The sequence below is a fragment of the Morone saxatilis genome, unplaced genomic scaffold (genome assembly GCF_004916995.1).
Source record: "Morone saxatilis isolate NCDOM2014 unplaced genomic scaffold, NCSU_SB_2.0 Contig0, whole genome shotgun sequence".
Lineage (NCBI taxonomy): Eukaryota > Metazoa > Chordata > Actinopteri > Moronidae > Morone > Morone saxatilis.
Genome location: NW_023339650.1, coordinates 13,968,551 through 13,985,410, shown reverse-complemented (window position 1 = coordinate 13,985,410; position 16,860 = coordinate 13,968,551). Strand labels below are relative to the sequence as shown.

Here is a 16,860-nt window from a genome sequence, read left to right as displayed (position 1 = left end):
GTGTGTGTGTGTGTTTGTGCAGACTGGGAGTGTGTGAGGATACACACAGGAGCTTATTCAGTAAACCAGAGTGTATGAACTTCTTGTACAATATATTATTAAAGATCTACCTTTTAATTGAACGTGCTCTAAACCCCGCCTCCGAAATGCAGTTGTCCAATGATAGCTTAGCAACCGTAACTAGGCATTGCAAATTGTATTTATCTGCTCCATTGTAAGCTGCAAACATTAGTATTCCTATCTCACTACCTACAGTAAAATAATATAAACTATAGTAACCTAGCATTAGCTTTGTTTACCAAGGTAACATTACCTGCTCATGACTAAAACATCCACCTTGCGGGAATGCCACTGTATCAGAGTTTAAGTAAGGAGTGGATGTTTACACTCCAGCAACCTCACCCAAACTTTTTAATAGCTGGAGCTAGTGTTTAAGTTTTTCTGCTTCCTTGAGTCCTACAGTTCTCTTCTAGTGTTTTAACATAAGAACAAGCATAAATCCAACTACTGTGTTGCCTGTCCAAGTATGTTTTTTTTTTCAAAAGCATCCAAACCATCCAGTTTTATGTTGTTATATGTTAGATCAAATAAAATTTTAATGAACTGCATTTTTATTTATATCTCTTGCCCAAAATACGTAGACAATTCTGTTTCTTATAAGCTGGTGAGGATGCTGACCTCTATTTAGTTAAACTAATAGAACCAACTCAGAGTTTTAGCTTGTGACAGTTGATAAAATCTACTAGCAACTGTGTGAAATTTAAGAAATGTATGCGGGGGAAGACTTGTAAACTACTTATGCATAAATTGAAAGCTTGATGTGGGGCTAGTGAATGGCCAGTCGGACTGGGAGACAGGTGAAGGTTTATTTCTGTGTTTTTGACCCAGTTTATGTCAAATGTTTAAATTCCTGGTGAGTATTTATACTGTCAAGCTCTTATTCTCAACATCAGAAGGAATCATGTCAAAATGAAACACTGCTGTTCATGAAATACCACGTTAGACTACACTAACGTGCAGTCGATTGACCTCCTGACCCTGTGCAGAGCGCTGGATACTCTCGTAGTACAGCCGAGTGAAGAAAGATGATGCATTGTGACATCTGCATTAGCTCCATTGACAGGAAGCGTCAGTCATGGAGAATCAGTGACCACAAACTGACACTACGTGCTACTGAAACCACATGTTACTCATGGTCCTACTTCCTGTACAAACCTGCTTTCTTTGACAGACAATCAACAAAAACTATTGTTGTTCCTCCTCATATTCTACCCTGTCTGCTCCTTGACAACCTTGCTAGTTCTGGAGAGAGAAAAGTGTCAGATATACTCACACACTAACATACCATGTGAAAACAAGAGTGCTTTTATTGAACCGTTCAGTGTGAGTCCATGTCTGTGAAGCGGGGAGAGATCATTTCAAAGAAACCTGCTGCAGATATAAACTCTGAGCAAAATTATTTTTGTACGAGCAAATAATCGATTGTATCCTTGGAGATGTTCACCAAGTGTTTTTTTTGCAAAAAAGCAATATGAAATTACTTCAGTAGAGGTGCTCAGTGCCATTCACAGTAGTAATGCATATTATCTTGGTCTTTAATGGGCATTCACTATCACTCAGTAGAAAGTATAAAAGCCCTATAACATTTCTAACTAGCTAGTGGGTCAGTCACAAACTCATACTGTGCTGTCAAACTTTGTTCAAACCCACAGAACTTTATTTCCAATTCTAGTGGAGATCACAAAGTCTCCAAAGATGCCAAATATATCTGGCAGCTTTTTGGGGAAAACTTCTTTAAAATAATGCACAAGATATGTAGAATCTTCCCATTTCCCCAGAAATTGTGCAGCCGTGAAACAGACTCGTCGGTTTAAATATTTCATGACTGTAAACATCATATAGCTTCAGTCAAGACTTGGAATAAGTTGATAGAAGCTGGTGGAATAAGATGATTTTAAGATAATTTTTTCCTAATATAAAGCTACTTAATGGTAAAAAAAAATGTGTGTTTTAAGTATGTTGGTTTTATTTTTGTGTCAAATTTGGATTGACATATTTCATTTTGACTAATTAGGTAGAACTTGTTGCTAAATTATTCACACTCTCTTCCATTAATGCCTTTAAAATCAGTTGGTGGACAGAAGTAAAGGAAAGGGGAAAATCTGCATTTCAAAAACACCAGATGAAACTACAAGACATGTAGACTGGATCTCATCTAATAGGCTTTGAATATTTAGAAGGCCCCATCTCTCTCTCTCTCTGTCACACAGAAAACAGACAGGAGGCCAACAGAAATATCGTGCTTGTTTGAAAGCTGTTGCGCTAATGGCAAGGCGTTAATTAACTGAGGCATTTGCCTGAGACGACGTGCTATCCTTAACAGGCAAAAACCGGCAGTACTTGGTGATGGAACCTGCTCTTTCTCTGGACTTTCAGATGAATTTGCATGACATTTACCTCCTCAGTGCCAGGATAATCAGCTGAGAGGTTGATTGAGAGGAATCCAACCGTAAAGGCCCCACTACTTTTCGTCCTGACTTTTTCTTTTACAAAATGGCTCATTTTGAGTCTGTAATTTGCGCTGGCATACCTTTCCCCTCAAGTGTGCCCATCACAGACACACAAAACATGGTATGTATGGAAATGAGTGCATCCCCCAGGAGACAGAGGGGATAGAGGTGTCACAGTCAATGAAGCCAGTCTCATCCTGTTGTGGCGCCATCACACTCTGAACCCATTTAACCAGCCGCAGTTAACCGCAGGTACCATATGGATCCTTTAGGGCTCTAGTCAGACCTGATTTTCCCATTGCAACTGATGATAGCATAAATGATCATCACCATGCTAATATATAACAAGTATACACCACATCGGTTAAGCCACGAGTAGTTAACTGTCATTGTTGTACGGATGGATGGCTGAGCTGCGTTCCAGAACAGTGACAACATACGCTGCTTTGTGCTCCATTCAGCGCTGCCAAGAATGACTGGAGGCATCTGTAGCTGCTCTGCATTGCTCAGATCCTCATCTGGTGCTTATGAATATCTATGAAAATACCCAGAGTCTATGGGTGAGAAACCAGGCTAATGAAGACATTCTGCGGTGTGGATAGTTTAATTTTTTTTCATATATGTTTAAACCCAGGCTGTTAGTTTATCGCTATAAACACGTCCACATCATTAAGAGCGGCATTGTTTCGTTAGATGTGTCCAGTAAAAGGTTAGGTATGTGGCAGCTAGAAATGTAAGCCTTCGCCACAATATAATTACTTCTTTCTCATTAAAAAATGCTTCTGCTTTGGAATGAAGTGTGATCAGTGAACATCTTGGCTCCTCCAAAAAAAAAGTATAATATCTTCGGTATTTCTATGCTCTTTGCCGATGGAATGCTGCGCCTCTTGGCTCATTGGGAATGGGGCCATGTTTTGGGTATCTTTTTTTGCTTGGGTAGCTCCATCTGGTCCTGGCACTACAGCGCTTTGCCCCTGCCCAGGAGTTCTGCATCCCAACTATGTGTTGGCAATTAGCAGAGATGTTGGCAAGGCGTCAGGCCGCAGTGTGACATTCTCCCTGGGCTTGTTGACTGGCTGTGTGTGTGTGTGTGTGTGTGTGTGTGTGCGTGTGTATGTATACATGTGTCCATATGTGTGTGAATGTGTAGTCATGGCTTCCTTTTAGTGTGTCGTCATTTTAGCCCTGCTCTGCTCTACCATTCTGATTCATCTTTGCTGTTTTGTTTACCCTGTAAAGCTGAGAGAACTATGAACAGTCTCCCCAAAGTAGAGCACATTGATACTTTACATTCACTATTTACATGAATAAAAGAAACAAAAGAACATTTCCAACAATATTTTGTAATTTTGTAATATTAGTCTTAGGATAAAGGTCAGTTTATCCCATTGACAATTGTATACCAGTCATCATTCGTTGGAGGGTTTGCCTTTTAAAGAGATATCCCATAGGTTTGTCAACCTCTATTTCAAATATTTTCATTTCATCTCTTTAGCAACGACAGACAATAATATATGAAAAAAGAAAAGAAAATCCCAGAAAGTACGAAAATGTTAGTAAACAATTTTGAAGTCATAACAATCTATCAATACCAGAACTCTGGCCATTAACTTGATTTGGTAGTTGTTTTTTTAGATTCTCTCTCCTATCTCCTAGTTTGTCATTAGTTTCGTATTCTATTGTATAATCACAATATTAGAGGTTTGTTATCTTTAATCCTATATGCAGCAATGAATATGTTGGTTTGTTACGTTTAATTTCTTTACCAATGCATTGTGTGACCTGGAGATATCTGCAGAAATCTTCTTTTTTCAAGGTCATATTGATTCGAGAGGTGTTTAAAAAGACTTCTTTGTATCCAGGTTTGACATGGCAGGACGACATCACTCAGCAGGTCATTTCTAGAGAGCTCTCTAAACTGAGGAACGTCCCTCTCCGCCATCAGACTGCACCTCCAAGCCTGAGCAGCTCCAGAGACAGGAAACTAAGGCCTGCGCAGGCTGAGCTGAACAGAAACCTTCAGCAGTACCTGACAGGCCTGGGTTTCCTGCCACACTCTGAGGTTGATGGACAACCAGGAATCCAACGAGGGGGAGACAGCAATCAGGTAAGAGTCTTGTACACTGTAGACTTGTGGCAGTAGCTGACATTGGAGGGGATTGGACAGGTGTACAGAAGAAGGTGTATAGAAGAATTTGGGGTACGCCACAGATTTTACACGTGAAGTTCAGTTTACGCTTCATGAGGAGTACAAATGTCTTTTGTGGCTCAGGAAGCAGCTTTCTAAAGTAAAAAACAATAACCCTGTGATGTCGTCAGGGTTATCTCAGCTTGGGCTTGATACTTTTTTACCAAATAGCTTCTTATGAAGTATGGTAACTATGGTATTTTCGGTGCTTTATCTATATTACACAAAAAAATAAAAGTCAAGATATCTTATTTTTAAAATCTGTCCCTGGCAGCCTAAACTTTAAGGAAGTGACATATTATATTGTCTCCTTTAGAAACTTACTGTTTATGCCATAATGTAACTGCTCGTCTATAGATATAGCATTAAGGTCCAGGGTTCTGGCTAGAAATATTGGTCCACAAAGTAAACAAAAGAAAACATGTTTTCCTTGACTAAATTATGGAAGGGCCTCTTCCTATTCCTTTTGAAAAAGAGTCAGTATGTCTTTTGCGGGGGTCACCCTCTTGTCCCTGCACCGCTTTTGTTTCTCGCTTTCTGTCTTCTCCCTTCATCTCCCACTGAGCAGGGACCCTTTTACACAAAGATCTTCCATCACTCTTTACATTATTCAACCCTCATATTTAGGGTGGAACCCCAGCTTTGTGTAAAATGTGCTCTGCATCCTTCATAGCCGAGCCGCTTCCTGCTGCTGTGTCAGTGCAGCCATAATGCAAAGTTGAAGAGTTCAGGACCTTCCTTATTGATGAGATGAGGTCCTTTGTTGTGTAGTGTGATGGAAAAAAGCAAACATAGTTAGCATGAATGGCAGAGCACCCCGTCTCGCTGTGCTAATGCCATTATGGCCTCTCAGTATGCCGGGTTTGGAAAGACTGACATTTTCTCTATATACATTTGAAGGACAGAAAATGGCACCAAGGGAGATAGCTAGTATTAGTGCAGCAGCGACATGGATAATAATGCTGCTCAGTGGATCGGATATACTGTCTGCTGAATTGAAGCGTGGGCCCTTATGATTCAGACGAGAAGAATGATTTCTCTTCCTCAGAGAGAAGAAAGGACAAAATCACACATTTTGGTGCCAATATTAATACCAATTACAATGCCAAATGGCTAAAAGACGCATTGTAATGTAAACACATAATTCATCATGTGTCAAAATTGAACTTGCGTAGCTAACTCTGAAATCAGATGACTCATATTTTTTTCCTTTTTAGATAAGGGGTTGCTGCTACTTCTCTGACAGAAGTGATGTGCTTTTAAAGTTTGTTGTGTGTTGTGGAAATGCATGAAATTACTCTTTGAGTGACACTATCTCATCTATGATTTCCATAATGTAATTTCCAGGGGCAGTTGTCTTTGATCTAGATACCCTATTCATATCCTGTCCTGTCTAGTCGAGCCCAGGTTGCTTCTCTTTTTATACTAAAGCCTGTCACAACAATGCTGACCCAGCACAACCCATCTAATGTTCTCTTGGGAAAAAAATAGCTGGAACTAGGCTGAAGATTAATCATATGAATGTTGTCACTTTAGCTTTACAGAAATGAACAAAACTAAGAATCTATAGCAGGTATTTGGTCATAAATGACAAATAAATACTTTGGCATAGGAGATTTATATACATAGCTAAGAAAGAAAAGTTATTACAATTCATGAATTTGTGAATTTTTGTGCTAAATTTCATGGCAATCCATCCAACAGTCTTTACCACACCTCATGGATGGCGCTAGAAGAAAAGTCTGGATGTCACCAAATTCATTAGGAGACATCTTCCGAGCACTTTGAACGTCTGTACAAAATGTCATAGTAATCAATTCTGTAGGTGTTGAGATATTTCACTATAAACCAAATAAGTCAACCTCAGGGTGGCGCTGGAGGAAAAGTTATCAGAGTCAATTCATACTGTCAGGGACCATGAATGTCTGTAATTTAATGGCAATCCATTCAATTGTGGTGGAGATATTTCAGACTGGATCAAAGTGGTAGATCGATCGTCAGACCTTTAGCCATCCCTAGAGCCACACCACTAGCTAGCATGGCTATAAATGATGTGTGACATATTAACAATGCTTTAAACGTGCTAAATGGGCATTTTGTGTTGTAGAATGGAGACATCAAGTCTGATCCTCATTTGGAGCCCGGCCGGGCAAAACCCCAGCAGGGCTGGAAGGAGACCACTCTCTACAGCGTTCATAAAGGAGACGGCCAACCTCCTGTCACCAAAGTCTTCACCCAGAGTGGAGAGGGCAGACACCCCAAGCTCAGTTCAACCTACTCTAACCGGGACCCAGGAAGGAGCAAACCACTGTCCAGCCAGCTGGAACGGCTTCTTGCTGAGGTACCGAGCGTGCAGCAGGGCACCCCAGGTGGCAAAGCTGCGTGGCCCAAAGGAAAGCTCCACTACCTCAGCTACATCCAGCCAGCGCAGAGTGACCACACAGAGCCGCAGTCTCAGGTGGCTTTTGGCTTCAAATCCCAAAGGCCTAATCTAGATAGACTTCTGCTCAAGGCCGGCTCACACCGACTGACTGCCAAAGAGCCTCTTAGTGTCGTGGACGGTAAAATCAGCTTTTTTATAGATATTACACACTTTGACTTCTATATTTGCGGCACAATATGCCTTTTTAAATTTTTTTACTTAGTTTGTTTGCTTTTTAGAGTTTAGATCAGTATGATTGTGGGTTGTAACTCTTCTCTTTCCTCTCCAGAGCGATTCATCCAGAATATGGTGAACCAGCTGGGAAGGCACAGCATCAACATGGAGGCTTTGATGGACAAAGACCTAGACCAGCTGGCTGAGGTCATCACAGGAACCCTGCAGGAGGTGCATAAGGAGCAGCCAGTGGTTGGGGCCCAGCCAGGACCAGGAGCAGCTGACTCCAGGGGGGACAAGGAGGCCAACAGGGAGCCGCTGGCAGCCATGCAACTGAATCAAGACCAGGACCTGAAATCAGACAAAGGGCAGGATCCAAACCAAAAAGACAAACTGAGAATGAAACAGCAAGGTGTGTGTTTCTACTGTAGAGAAAGAGAATACAAGCTGGCAACGTTTGGAGTACTTATGTGTTTTCTGTCATAGATATAAGACTATGAGGCATTCTAAAATTATAAAAGCTTTAATAATGCTTTGTTTGTATGTTCATCATAGAAAATGTTGCCAAATGTATTTTTGAGTCTTTCATTTTGAGTCATAACTGTTTTTTCTTTGCCAAATACAAAAGAGAACTTTCACACAATCTGCTCACATACATTGTGTTTGTTTCCAGGCCAACAAGTAGACGGGGCAGACAAAGAGCCTGTTGACAAGGTGAATTTAAAATTACTCTGCTCAACCAATAAATTGGTTTCTCAGGGAACGAGACACGTCCAAACTTACACTTTATTCACTTTTGAATGCTACTTCAAATGGTGATGATTTGAAAGTTGGGCAGACTAGCATTTACTGTTGAATTATTAGAACTTGAAAGCAAACTCGCAACTGTGGGAGTTTTAAAAGCGATATGAAATAAAATAATTTTGATGCTGTGAATCTTTTGTTTAACTTTTAGTGAGTAAGTAAAGCTACTGAATGCACCCTTTAATAATTTCTAAGGAGAAAGGTTGTCATTAGACCTTGGATTCTCACTCAGACATAGAAACTCCAGTGAACACAAACTCATACCTTTTCAATGATTGACATCTAATAGAATTTTACTATTCATTAATTTTTACTCAGAACTTAATAAACTCTCCTTGAAAAGTAAAGTAAAAGTAATATATAGGTAAAATTAATTAGAAAATGCCTTCACTATTCTAAAGAGAAATGTCTGATTCAACACAGCATGCAGCCTTCTTCTCCAAGTTGCTGGACTATCTCAACCTGGAGCCCTTCGGTGATGCTCCGGAGGTCAACATTGGGCCTCCGGCTCCCCTCCAGAAAATGGTCGGGCTGGAAAGCGTCCAAAGCCGAACGACGCAGGGGCAAGTTCCTGTCCCCCAACGTTGGGAGGAGAAGACCATTGCCGTGCCAGCAAAGGAAGGCTCCACTCTTCGTTTAACCGGGGGTGCAGAGGGGCCTGACGCTCAGGTGGACTCAGAGATCCAGAGGTGGATGCAGGGGCATCAGGCCCAAGCGGGGAAGAAGCAGCTGGAAGAGCCTCAGAAGAAGGACATGAGAGTCAAAACTCAGCTGGTCCACGTGGGGGTGAAGGAGTTTTCCAGCAGAGGGAAGGACAGACACTTTGGCTACATTATCACCGGCTCAGAGTGAGTATGATTCAGATATACAATAAAACGTATTGATATTAGAATGATCAGATTGTTATATCACCTCTATCAGAATCAATATTTTTGTTGCCAAGAAATGTCACACAGACAGTATGAGGAAGGTGCTTCACATTGAGGAATTACAGCAGGTAGGTGTATAGTAGGTGTATTTGTGTATTATAAATAATACATACAAAAATGATTATTTTATCTAAAAATATTGATTCTTATTGATTAAATATGGGGTTGTTAACAGATTGAACTGACTGCTTGTAGCTAAATTCATTAAGGTTAAATCAAGAGGGATCAGACTAGTAGTCATTAATGATCAGATGCCTTTTATTAGGAGTTTTAGGCATCTTATTCTGTTACTATTTGGGTTTTGTGTTGTTTGGTCTATGTTCTCCCTCTAGAAACGGGTGTTACAAACTAGTTCGACTGTAAATGGTTTAAAGATAATCCCTTAAATATTCATAAAATGAATAAAATTATGAGTCAAGTATGAAAAAGAGAGACTTGCTGTGGCAGCTGTCCATGGCACCATTATAGATGTAGAGTTATAGTAACTGTAGCTTTACATTATACTGTTGACAACAATGCAGACACTTACAACAGACTGAACTACTGTTGGTCTATAACCTCTTTTATCTTTAGTCAGTGTCCTCGAAAACTCGCTTGCAAAAAGCTTCACCAACAACCTTGTAAAAGCTACTCTCTCATTCTTAAGTGGTTATTATCAGCTGACTTGATGGTGTAGCTCACAGCTTCATATTATAGTTTATTGCTCCACTCACCAGTTGTCAGCTGCACTATTGGACTTGTTTCAAGGCAGACTCATTTTACATACCTTAATACCGAGCATATGTCTGCTTTGTTCGGTTACTTAAAACTGCCTTTAAGAGACGCAATTTCTGTCAAAACATCCCACGTATTCACGTCTTTATGGAAAAGAACACTGTACTTTGAAATCCTTAGTGTGTGCTGCACCTGATTACAATAGCAGGGATGATAAATCCCTCAGTGTGTGGGTATTACTGTGCCGTATTACAGCTTTAATGATGATACTTTGTCAGGGAGGTTAGCCAAGTTCTCCCTCTCTCTCTCTCTCCTTCGCTCTCACCTCTCAGTCAGCTCAGCCTCAGCAAAGATAAGTTCCTATCGACTGTGTCTTCCCCCGTGGCCCTCTCTCAAATCCCTTTATGGCGTTATCAAGTCCGGTGTCAGTGGGTTGTCCTTCACCTGTTCAACAGACGTAGGCTCATAAAGGTCCGATGGGCGCAATCTTTGTCACCTTATTGCCACACATATAGAAACGCAGATTAAGACATAAACACACAATATGGTTGATTATGTGGCAGGGGAAAGAAACAGGTCACCTTCCGAATGAAATATCTTCACCCCCCCCTCCTCAGCCCACCGAGCGGACACCTATAGTTGGTCTATAGAGGTGTCTGCATTTGCTGCAGACCTCATGATTGCACGGTTGTTATCCCCAGCTCCTTTGCACCCTGCAGTGAGGCTACGCAAACCTGCTTATCTGACAGCTCCTGACATTGTGGTGGTGGTAGTGGGGGGTTTAGGGAATAGGGAGGGGAGGTATGTGGAGGAGGGGGAAGTGGAAAGGTATGGATAGAAGAGAAAGAGACAGAGAGAGAAACCCAAGGGGAAAAGTGCTAGCATCAACAACCAAGTCACTCCTGGAGCTCTCCAGTTGCTAGAATTACCGCAGAGGGATGCAAACGTGTCTGGAATTGCTTCGGCGAATCTTTAACTTTCAAAACCCCTCAAAAAGTGGAGAAAAAAGAGCCACCCACTCTCTCTCAAAGGTGGAGTGAATCAGCCGTTCATGCACAGTACACTGTTCTGTGTTGTGTTAGAAAAAAAACAAAACTGCTGTATTGTGGTGTCAAATGCAGGCCGAACAAAACAATATCTCAGCATAATTTTCTACTCGAACATGTCTACTGATTGTAAATATTTAACTTGAGAGGATGGTGAATATCTGAAAAAACACACATATAACTGATAATGCACTCAGTACCCAGTGCTGCATGGAATTGGTTCCCACTTCATTTCACATTTCTCTGCTATGGAGTGGGAACAAAATTCGAACAATGTCTCATTATGACCCATGACTTTTTGGTGCATGTCACCTTGCAGTCACTTGGCAGTCTCAGTGATTCCAGGTTAAGCTGTCAGCAATAAAGTAGCTTTCTGTGTGTGTATATGTGTGTGTGTGTGTGTGTATGCCCTTCTCATTTCCTCCATCCAGCGCGTTGGCCTGCAGATTGCCTTTGTTTGGTCTATTTCCTTGGCGATTTACTCTCTGAGTGAGAGAGCAGCCACGGACTGAGCTGAGATGAGGCATGGCTTTATCAGACCACCATTACACTTCACCTCCATTCCATTTGCACCTTATTATTCTCATCTCACCGTGAGGGAGCGTGCGCGGCCCGCGTGTTTGTGTACTTTGTGTTATCATGTTTTACTTTGAGCGTACGTGCGCTGGGAGAAAGAAAGCGAATGTGGGCGAAGAAAAAGAAAGATGAGAGAAGGAAAGGGGGAGAAAGGCGCGTCCATATGATACAGCCATTACACCTCATGCAGGTTCCATTTGCACCTTATTGTTTGTCTCATTGCTGGAAAAAAGCAGGTGATTTACCAAGCCTGAAGAGGCAGCTGATCCCTTTTCCCTTGGCACGACTCTTTGTGTGTGTTTGTTTGTGTGTGCGTGCCTGTGTGTCTGTCTACGAGTGTGTACATGTGTGCAGTACATCCATTCAGACAACCGTAGCTTATGCTTGTGTGCAATGACCCATTTGTGGGTATGAATTGTGGCAGCATCTCCCTAAAAAAATAGCATTTTAACGGCTGAATAGCTGTGTGTAGCTTGTATAGGTATGGACCTCCAAACATGACGCCCAACTGTCTGTGTGTTTCTCTCCCAGCTCCCTTACCACTGACGAGGGCTCGGACCTGATGGAGCGGCTGACGCAGAGGGTGAACCTCCACGCCACGGACCTCACCCAGCTCTCGTATGTACAGACACAAAGATCCCGTATGCACCCACATTGTCACAAATTATGATTTACCTTGCAGTTTAATAAAGGATAATTGGACACTTTTAAAGCATTTGAAACAGTTTTGTTTTGCGCTTTTGAGCTCTGAGAAACGGAGTGAAGGTTGTCCAGACGCTGCAAGGACTGTTTGTGTGAAAATGCTGTGCCACACTGCCTGAGACTGTAGGCGTTTGTTGTTTTTCTGACCTTTTGGAATGTTTGACTTCTCGCAGAGAGAGAAATCAGGCCTAATTACCTCCAGACACATACTGATGTCTCTATTGTATTCAAAACACTGCCTCACCACTATTGTCACTGTACGCCTTGTCAAAAAGAGAGCAGTCAAGCCATCAAACGATTCTCAGTTAGAGGCAAAGAGAGAAAGGGAGAGAAAGGGAGAGAAAGGGAGAGAAAGGGAAGCAGCGGTGGATCGAGAGCTGGAAATAGAGAAAGTTGTCCAGCAGGAGGCGGTTAATATATTAATGAGCAGGCGAACTGTCCTTGAACCTAGGCTGGTTTGTGCTTGTACCATGGTTCTGCTGTACATTTGGTGTCAGACCATGTAGGAGACAGAGGAGATGTGTTCGCCTAAGATCTGACAAGCCTTTCAAGACGCTCCTGCAGGAGAAGTGAAGTCTGGGTGGTTCAGTAACACCCGCAGCATATGAACACCAAAGCCGGTGCACTGCAGACTGCGGCTGCACTGTAACTGTAGATACAGGGTATTCTAGCTCGGATAATAGCTACTGTGAGGGAAAACTGTCTAACAGTACTCTGTAGTCTAGTGTTCAACATTGAAAATACACACTGTGACCTCAAAATAAATGCAACCAAGGAGACGTTATGGTCTCCGCCTTTAAATCCAAGCTTTGGGTTTAGTTTTGATAAGCAGGAACACCAGGAAATGTCATTGTGCCGGCACTGATTGAGTTAATCTTGTTATTACACCTGTCATTTCATATCACTCAGAATCAGCTCCTGATGCACATAATGACTGATGTTGTTATCTGGATGGTGATGGATAACCAGTGACTTTATTGCACTGTACAATCATTCAGGGATGAAAGAAGTACTCAGATCCGTAAAAGTAGTAGTACAACAACAGTTCATTACAATTACAGGTCGTGCATTCAAGGTTTGGAGGTGGTAAGTATTAAAAGTAAAAGCACAAGACACCTTTTAGAGCAGTATACATTTACTCTATATTATATTATTGGCAAGTTATTACTGGTTATTATCATAGTTAATGAAAATTGCTTTCATTGGAATCTTATCATGACAATATAAACATACTGTGTTTTGTTACTATTCTACAAGATTGAATAAGATTCTGAGCAAATTTTAACTGAATTTAATTTCATTATTTCATGTAATTTTGCATACATTTGCATATATTACACAACAAAACACTGTTATTAATATCATGATATTGATTCCAGCCACATCACCCAGCCTGACTGATCTGCATTAATGGTTTCCAAACTGTGTGGCACGCCTCCCCAGGGGCGAATTTTGACACAGTTTTGACTCCTTCTCCTTCATAACTGAGTCAAATCTAAACACACAGACATAATACACATATTTTTAGATTCAGTGTTACTCATGGTTTTTCGAGGATATTTAAACTTTGATGTCCATTGCGAATAAATCCGCTTATAATAACTCCAGAACTTGCCTTAGAATCATCATGTTTTTAAGTATCAAAGTAATCCAGTAATAGTTGTGTGTACATCCATGGCCACATTGCAGACAGGAACTGCTAATAGCCAATTCAGCATACTTTTAATGGTGCCAATTTGCAATTTGTTGTTGTCTTTAGTCCGGTAAAGGGCCTGCAGTGTCATGGGCAAAAGAAGTGAACAGGAAGACAGAGAAAGCAAGAGAAACAACAACAACAAAAAGGATAGAAATACAGAAAAGTTTAAGTAAGGTAAACAGTAGGTGAGCAAAACTAGATTTTCTCAATGTGTAAGATTATAGGAGGGAGAAGAAAAAATAAATGAAAAAAGGGGCATTTACAATAATAACAATAATTAGGAGTGAGAGAAAAGATAAAAAATAGGCTCCTAGGGGGCATTTATGGTTGGTGTCAGGGTGGAACCGGGATGGGGCGTAACAACTGGGTCAATCCAGAATTGTATTTATTTATTAATTTCTAATTTATTCTCCCTGTCTTTTATACATTTATTTATCTATTTTTAGTTTCATTCTTGTTTGTTGTTTTTTCTTCATCCTTTCATCCTTGTTTTCTTTGCTTCCTCCTGCTTTAGGCCACATAGTTACATCTAACAAATCATCATATTTTAGGAGCAGATGTGTTATGTGTGTAAAATCTGAATCCTCAAAGTAGCTATAGTTGCCAAATACATGTAGCAGACTAAAACGTGGAGTATATTCCTCTTACGTAAAAAGTAGCATCAAACTGGAATATTCTAGTGCAGTAAATGTACTTTTTTTTTTCTCCACCGCTGCATATATGCTTGATCACAGTGCATTAAAGCCATTAAGCCAGTGTAAAAGCCACAGACAGATGCCTTAAATGAAGCTTCCACACCACATTACACCTCATATTGATAAAAGTATTCTATACAGAAGACAAATACAGAAAATGTCCTCTTTGTTGAGCTTGTTTATCATTTTACCTTTTACAAAGTAATGAAAGCGCACTTGTGTAGAAACCGAGACAGAGGACATGACGCAAACCCATTGTGCCTCTTGCTGTGTGGCCACGGCAGGTGAGTGTTTGAAAGCCTCTGTCTGAATATGAGTACGAACGCTGGGTCAGAGCACACCGCCCTGCCTCAGGGGCCGCTCGCTTCTCGCTCACACTGATGAGCCCTGATAGGAAGACTGGAGAAGAGATACTCAAATATGACAACAGGCGAGGCAGAGGAGAATTTCAGACAGAGTATATGAGAAGAGGAGGCTGAAGGTTTCGATGTTGTTGAGATTTTCAGCCGCTGCGCACAATTATGTTCGAGCCTGCTACTACAGTAATCAGCACAGAATATTCCCTTTTCAAAGGAGATTTGAAATAGTAGTTTTGGATGATGATGGGTTCGGGATGATATGTGCCTTTTTTAGATGACGTAAGTGTTTTACTCGTCAGAAACACTAGGGGGAGTGGGATACACACTCACAAGTCCATCCTCACACACAGTCTGTACAGGCACACACACACACACACCCTGCCAATATCCCACCAACCAGTCTACACATACACACTCATCATGTCCCAGCAGCAGAGCTAATATGAAGTCCAAGCTTACACATCCGATAACACAGGAGACAGTGTGAAGTCCTCCAGATAACTTATCTGTCTTAACTTCATCTCCCAACTGTGGTAGTGTTTTTCCCCTACTATATTTAAATAGGGTTTGTGTGGCTTGGAGAAAAAAAAATATTCCGTCAGTTCAATTTGAGATGCATTGAGATCTCTGGCAGAATACATTCAGGCAGGTAGAATGGAGGCAGGGGTAAAGATTGTGGAAATATTGACATTTACGAGAGCAAACAGAGCCCAGGTGAAGGCATTAGAGAAGGACATATTTCTTTTAGAGCCGTGTGTGGGTGTGTGTGTATGTGTGTGATCATGTTCACAAATGCATCTGTGCATGGTTGGGCCCGTCTGTCTGGCAGTATCGGCTCATATATTGCCCCTGGCCGAGTGAGTGTAGCTGCTTCTGTAGCAGGCTGACTGATGGTGAGTGGGTCTGGGTCACGGCACTCTGGCAGCCTGATGAATCTCCCTCTCTGTCGTACACTCTGCAGAAGTACACTAAAAATGTATGTACACTTTCCAGGGCTTAACTATTAAGACATGATGACGTACTGTAATGGCTTAGTGATTTAGAGCTGATGGAAAGATGGCATCTCAACTCGCCGTGTGTGTTCATGCATCTACCAAACAAAATATCTCAGAGGCCGCTGTCACATACTGATTTTTTCATTGTTATTATAAAAAGAAAGATTATAGCAACTTTAAGAGCTAAAACGTACACAAAACACTGTAGCTAAAACACACTGCTAAGCACTAAACAGCAGACAGACACAGTTAGCGACTAGCTGGTGAACAAAGTGGATAATTTAGCTGCTATTAGGGGTTGGTGGAGACCAAAATCGGAGTTAAAAGAAAGTGAATATTGGAAAAGCTGGACTCCAAATTAATGATGCATTTGTAAACTTTTTGTATAAATAAGCAACTGTTTGTTAACAACTAACAACTTGATACGGTGGTACTGGTGGAGATACTGTATGTCAGTGTTGTGTTTACAGTTTCTGCTGCCCCCTAAATCACCCAAAAAAATCTGTTTAGGTTTAACTACATATATATTCCTTTTTCTATACATTTTTTAATGCATGCTTTGTTTACCTTACATCCATTTTTTTTAGTTTAACTTAGTTGAATTTATCTTTGTAAGGCAGTGAAGTATTTGCACCGTTTGTTTTACCATCTAACAATAACGTAACAAAATGTTAAGCAGGATTTGAGCAATTGCTAATCAAAATTGATGAAAGTTAATGGGTACCTGCAATGTCTGAAATCTCAAACACAGCAGCTTGTTGAAATTAGCTAGTTAGCAGTAAATGAGCTAAACGTGCAAAAACACTGGCATGGGTATTTTTGCACTGCAAAAGAAAAAAACCTTTTCTGAAGTAAAGTGTGTCTTTTATGGAGCCCAAAAGTCGAAAAACAAATTCTGCCTTTGAAGTAAGATTACCAAAACCTGTTTCAAACACAAATTGTTTAAACAAATGTCCACAAATGGATGTGTATTTTAAAAAAATAAGGGTTCCTTAGAATCAAGAAAAATAAAACCCGATTCTACAAAAATCTATCTATAAAGCAAGAAAT

General features: G+C 40.9%; 1 protein-coding gene across 1 annotated transcript in view; it reads left to right on the top strand.

Annotated features, from left to right (window-relative positions):
- ptprn2 (protein tyrosine phosphatase receptor type N2) overlaps positions 1–16,860 on the top strand; it is a 106,668-nt gene that overhangs the window by 9,819 nt on the left and 79,989 nt on the right. Inside the window, exons 4-9 of the mRNA XM_035656926.1 lie at positions 4,373–4,617; positions 6,806–7,259; positions 7,410–7,706; positions 7,968–8,008; positions 8,522–8,946; positions 11,895–11,981. Coding sequence (XP_035512819.1) covers positions 4,373–4,617; positions 6,806–7,259; positions 7,410–7,706; positions 7,968–8,008; positions 8,522–8,946; positions 11,895–11,981 — 1,549 coding nt within the window. The remainder of the gene's footprint in view (positions 1–4,372; positions 4,618–6,805; positions 7,260–7,409; positions 7,707–7,967; positions 8,009–8,521; positions 8,947–11,894; positions 11,982–16,860) is intronic.